The 4,477-nt window shown below is 45.8% G+C and overlaps 1 protein-coding gene across 1 annotated transcript in view; it reads left to right on the forward strand.

Annotated features, from left to right (window-relative positions):
* The window catches only part of CFI (complement factor I), a 61,102-nt gene that overhangs the window by 12,613 nt on the left and 44,012 nt on the right, over positions 1-4,477 (forward strand). The window contains exons 2-3 of the mRNA XM_045284318.1: positions 1,867-2,146; positions 2,802-2,808. Coding sequence (XP_045140253.1) covers positions 1,867-2,146; positions 2,802-2,808 — 287 coding nt within the window. The remainder of the gene's footprint in view (positions 1-1,866; positions 2,147-2,801; positions 2,809-4,477) is intronic.

Here is a 4,477-nt window from a genome sequence, read left to right on the forward strand (position 1 = left end):
TATGTCCATGCCTATATTTAGACCACTATAAATGCCCTTTGCCTCCTAGTTCTTTCCTCTATTTCCTTTTACTTTCCTCTTGTCCCATTATCATGTTCAGCCTTCATTTGGGTTTCAGTAATCCCTCTCGGTTACATTGCCCTTGATCAAGCCCTACCATGCCTTCTACACCCTCCTCACCATTGATTTTGGGTCACTTGTTGTTCCTTTGTCCCTGAGTTTGTTAACACCACTTCCTTTTCCCTGTTTCCTCCTCTCCCATGTCCCGCTGGAACAGTCAGTCCCGTTGTTTTTCCTCCAGACTATTTATCCTGCCTATCTTATCTAGATAGACATTATCTCTAGAGATAATAATATGCACAAAAACAAGACAGAGCAAAAACAAAGGAACAAAAGAAAACAAAACAATAACAACAAAAACCAAGACAAAGGTAAAAAAGGAAAGCCTATAAATAGTTCAAGGGCTGTTTGTTGACCTTTAGGAGCATTTTCCAGTCAAGTCTGATGAGGTGCCATGCCCTGGCCCCAAAGTCTATTTTTGGTATTCCCTGGGACGTCGTTGCTCTGCTCCCCTTGCTGTTCTGTTGCATGCCCTTAGTGTTTCACCTCGTGTGGTGGGGTCTGATCGGGCACAATATCCACAGTGTCTCCAGTGTTGTTCCCCGTAGCACTGCTATTGGTCAGTGAGGAACATTGTGTCTCATAGTGAGGCCAGCCCTACGGTACTCTCTGTGCATTGGCTGCTCTGAGCAGGGATATTGTCCTCAAGGCTTGGTGTGCCAGGATGTGCTCCACTCTGTTCCTCCCCCTTCTTTTACTCCTATGTGCTCTGATCAGGCTACACCTAGTTAAATTGGCATAATACAATCTATAAAGACAATGTTCTACTTACTACTTTGTTTTTGATTAAGGGCACTACATGTCCTTACAAGTACTCAGCCTCAAAACCTATGGTCAGTATAGTCCTCTTTACTCTCAACCACCTATTATTCTTGCTAGGTGCCATTCAGTTGGTTTCAACTGCTTGGTCTATGCTATCCGTAGGCTTTATCTAGCACCTCGTTCTGAGCTTCCCATCTGTGTTAGGCTGGGTTGGCTAGAGAAACAAATTCAGTGACACTCATCTTTGTATAAGAAAGAACTTTATATCAAGAAGTAATTATACATCAAGAAGGTAGCCCAGCCCAGCCTATCTCAAGTCTGCAAGTCCAGTGCTAGTCCACAAGTCCCTCTTCAGACTCACACAGCCACATGCAGTGATGCAGAATGCAGGGAGATCACAGGGTGCCAAATGGTGTGGATCAAAGGGAAGTGGCAACATGGCAGTGCACCCACCAGCAGCTCTCGGGTCGGTGTCGGAGTCCCAGCACACAGAAAGGTGAAGGGACAGAGAGAGAGAGATTGTCTCTATTCACCCTGCTCTCATACAGCAGGCTGATGACATCAAGGCGGTGTCGTCAGGCTGTGATTGATTGACAGGTTAAATTCCAACCCTAGCCAGGATTGTCTACTTGTTATAATCCTGAAATGCCACATAATTTTAAATGGTTTTGCACTTAAAAATAGAATCAGTAAATTTCATTCATCATTCATTCCATAAGACTATGTTCAGCACCAACTTTGTTGCTACTTAACATGATTGCTGAGTCCATGAATTTTACAATGGCCTTAGGATAGTAATAGTACCCATTGATTTCATATTTAGTACCTTTTAAAGCATTTTCTATGTCATATTTCTAACCTTTATGATGACCTTATTAAATATATGATGAACAAAAGGAAAATTGCTATTCATAAGGTTTTCAATGGTTGATTCAAAAAGACTTTAGTTTGGTATTACATTCATGTATGTTTTGTGTTTGACAGCATACTTTAACATCAGGCATATCTAAAAAGGACCTCGTAGATAAAAAGTGCTTAACAGAAAAATACACCTATCTCTCCTGTGATAAAGTCTTCTGCCAACCGTGGATGAAGTGCATCGATGGGGTCTGTATGTGTAAGCTCCCTTATCAGTGCCCAAAGAATGGCACTGCAGTATGTTCCACAAACGGAAGAAGCTACTCAACTTACTGCCAGCTAAAGAGCTTTGAATGTCTTCGTCCACAGGCAAAGTTTTCTAATAGCGGACCATGCCTAGCTGAAGGTAAGAAAAGCCTAGTTTTCAAGACCAACTTATTCTGTGACAGAAGAGGGCACTTGCCAGCCGCAGTTTCTTTTAGAAAATGCATTTCCTGTGAAATATGATGAAGATCACTCAGGGCTCTTCTCTTGACACTTTATAGTAACTTAGGAACGAACTAAGGAATCAGCCGTCACAAAGAGCCGTTGCCCTGACACCAGTGTGAGCAGCGGGTCACCCTCTGAGGCTCAGACCTCTGTTTGCACTTCTTCTACATTATGAAGTGGGATTATTCCCAGGACCATTAAGAGTCCATGCAAGACCCAGTGAAAGAGTCCTACCATAAATAATAAAACTGATACCGGTATGCAATCTGGGCAGGCTCCTGCCAGATACTCATTTCTTGCTTCTGTCCTTCCTCTCCCTCCCCTCACACCACTGGCTTTGCATCTTGGGCCACTGCTGACTTAGACATACTGCAATTGAGCAAATTTGGCCTCTAAGGTGAGAGAGTTGTCTACAGTCCACCCAGGTGCCTCACTTATGAGCAGGTGAAATTCTAATATATGACTCGGTGGAGTGTTTGAGATCAGTATCTCATTGCCAGTCAGATTTTATTTCGTCTCTCCAAGCTCCAGCTAAGCTCTGTGACAAGCTCTACGACCTCTCTGGGTTCTAGTGTCCCCGTAACAGTAGCTCCTAACCTATAAGGCACTTGTGAAGATGGAGTAAACTCATGCAAGTTCTTAGCACACTAAAAGCGCTCATTACATTTTAACCCACTGTCCTCTGCCATCAACTTATCACAGGCAAGTAGTGAATTTACAGATGAATGCCTGTAACGTTTCTTTCCAAAGCACTATGATACGCTGACAGCTGTCTCAGAGACTAAGAGGCTGGGTAGTGTGGGAAAGGAAGAAGAGAGCTGCCTGTTGGAGCCCCTCCTTGTGACCCAGTGGCGTGGAGCAAGGCAGCAGGGCAGGCTCTGGTGTCCGTGTCCCCCTTCTCCTCGCCTAACTGCCTTCAAGACACGAGCAGCATCAACACTTCTCACATCGTCATCAGTGTTTATTTGGCTTACTTTAAAGAGCGTGCACTTTGGAGGAAGTTTAAAACAGCCAAACCAATGGCTGCAGAGTCAGCGTCACTGCGTGGTGACCCCACATGTGTCCCGGAGAACCGTTCTCCACACGGTTTTCCATGGCTGGTGTTTCAGAAGTAGATCACCAGGCCTTTCTCCTGAGGAGCTCCTGGATAAACACTAACCTCCCATCTTTCGGTTAGCAGCCAAGTGTATTAACTGTTTGCACCATGCAGGGACCTGTCAGGAACCCTGATAGCATCGTGGGTGTCATCCTGAGCTGCCAACCTTATGGTTACAGGTACTAGCTGCTCCCCGGTGGAATGAAGGACTTCCTGCACCTTAGAGTTTCAGCCTGAGGCCCACACGGGCAGTTCTACTCTGGCCTCCAGGGCCGCTGTGGGTCTGAATGAACGCAATGGCAGTGAGTTGTTTTGGGTTGTGTTTTTGTTGAGGGACGTATAAGATAAGTAGAATTGTTATTAGCTACTGTTGAGTTGGTCCCCAATTCATGGTGACCCCACGCACAATGAAATAATGGGAAATGTTACCTGGGCCTGCTCCATTCCCATGATCACTTGGGGACTGGACGAGTGTGAACAACAGAATTACTAAACCTTGTTTCTAGCCCTGCTTAGTCTAGAAGTTTGGCTCAAGCCTGTACACCATCACGCAAGGCACCACTGATGAGAGCAGTATTGGCTCAGAAGGGAACCAGGGACTGCCTCATGAAAGGTGACAATTCTACCACTGACCCACCAAGGCCTCCACAAGATTAACTAGAAACCCAAACCAAGCAAACGCATCGCTCTCTGGTCAATTCCAACTCACAGGGACACCATGATGTCGATAGGAGATAAGGCCCTTCCCTTAGAGCCAACAGAGAAAGAAAGCCTTCCCGTAGAGCTGGGCCCTGAGTTCAGACTGCTTGTCTTCTCATTTAAGAGAGAGCGCCCACCCCTCTTACAGAAGGGTTGTGGGGAGGAGACCAACCAGTCAGGGTGCAGGGTATCAACGATGAAACATACAACTTTCCTCTAGCTCTTAAATGCTTCCTCCGCCCACTGTCATGATCCCAATTCTACGTTACTAATCCGGCTAGACCAGAGGATGTATACTGGTACTGATAGGAACTGGAAACACAGGGAATCCAGGGCGGATGATCCCTTCAGGACCAGTGGTGGGAGTGACGATACCAGGAGGGTGGAGGGAAGGTGGGGTTGAAAGGGGGAACAGATTACAAGGATCTACATATAACCTCCTCCCTGGGGGAC

Source organism: Echinops telfairi, unplaced genomic scaffold, assembly GCF_000313985.2.
Source record: "Echinops telfairi isolate 266 unplaced genomic scaffold, ASM31398v2 ScPeMD7_7468;HRSCAF=8506_0, whole genome shotgun sequence".
Taxonomy (NCBI): domain Eukaryota; kingdom Metazoa; phylum Chordata; class Mammalia; order Afrosoricida; family Tenrecidae; genus Echinops; species Echinops telfairi.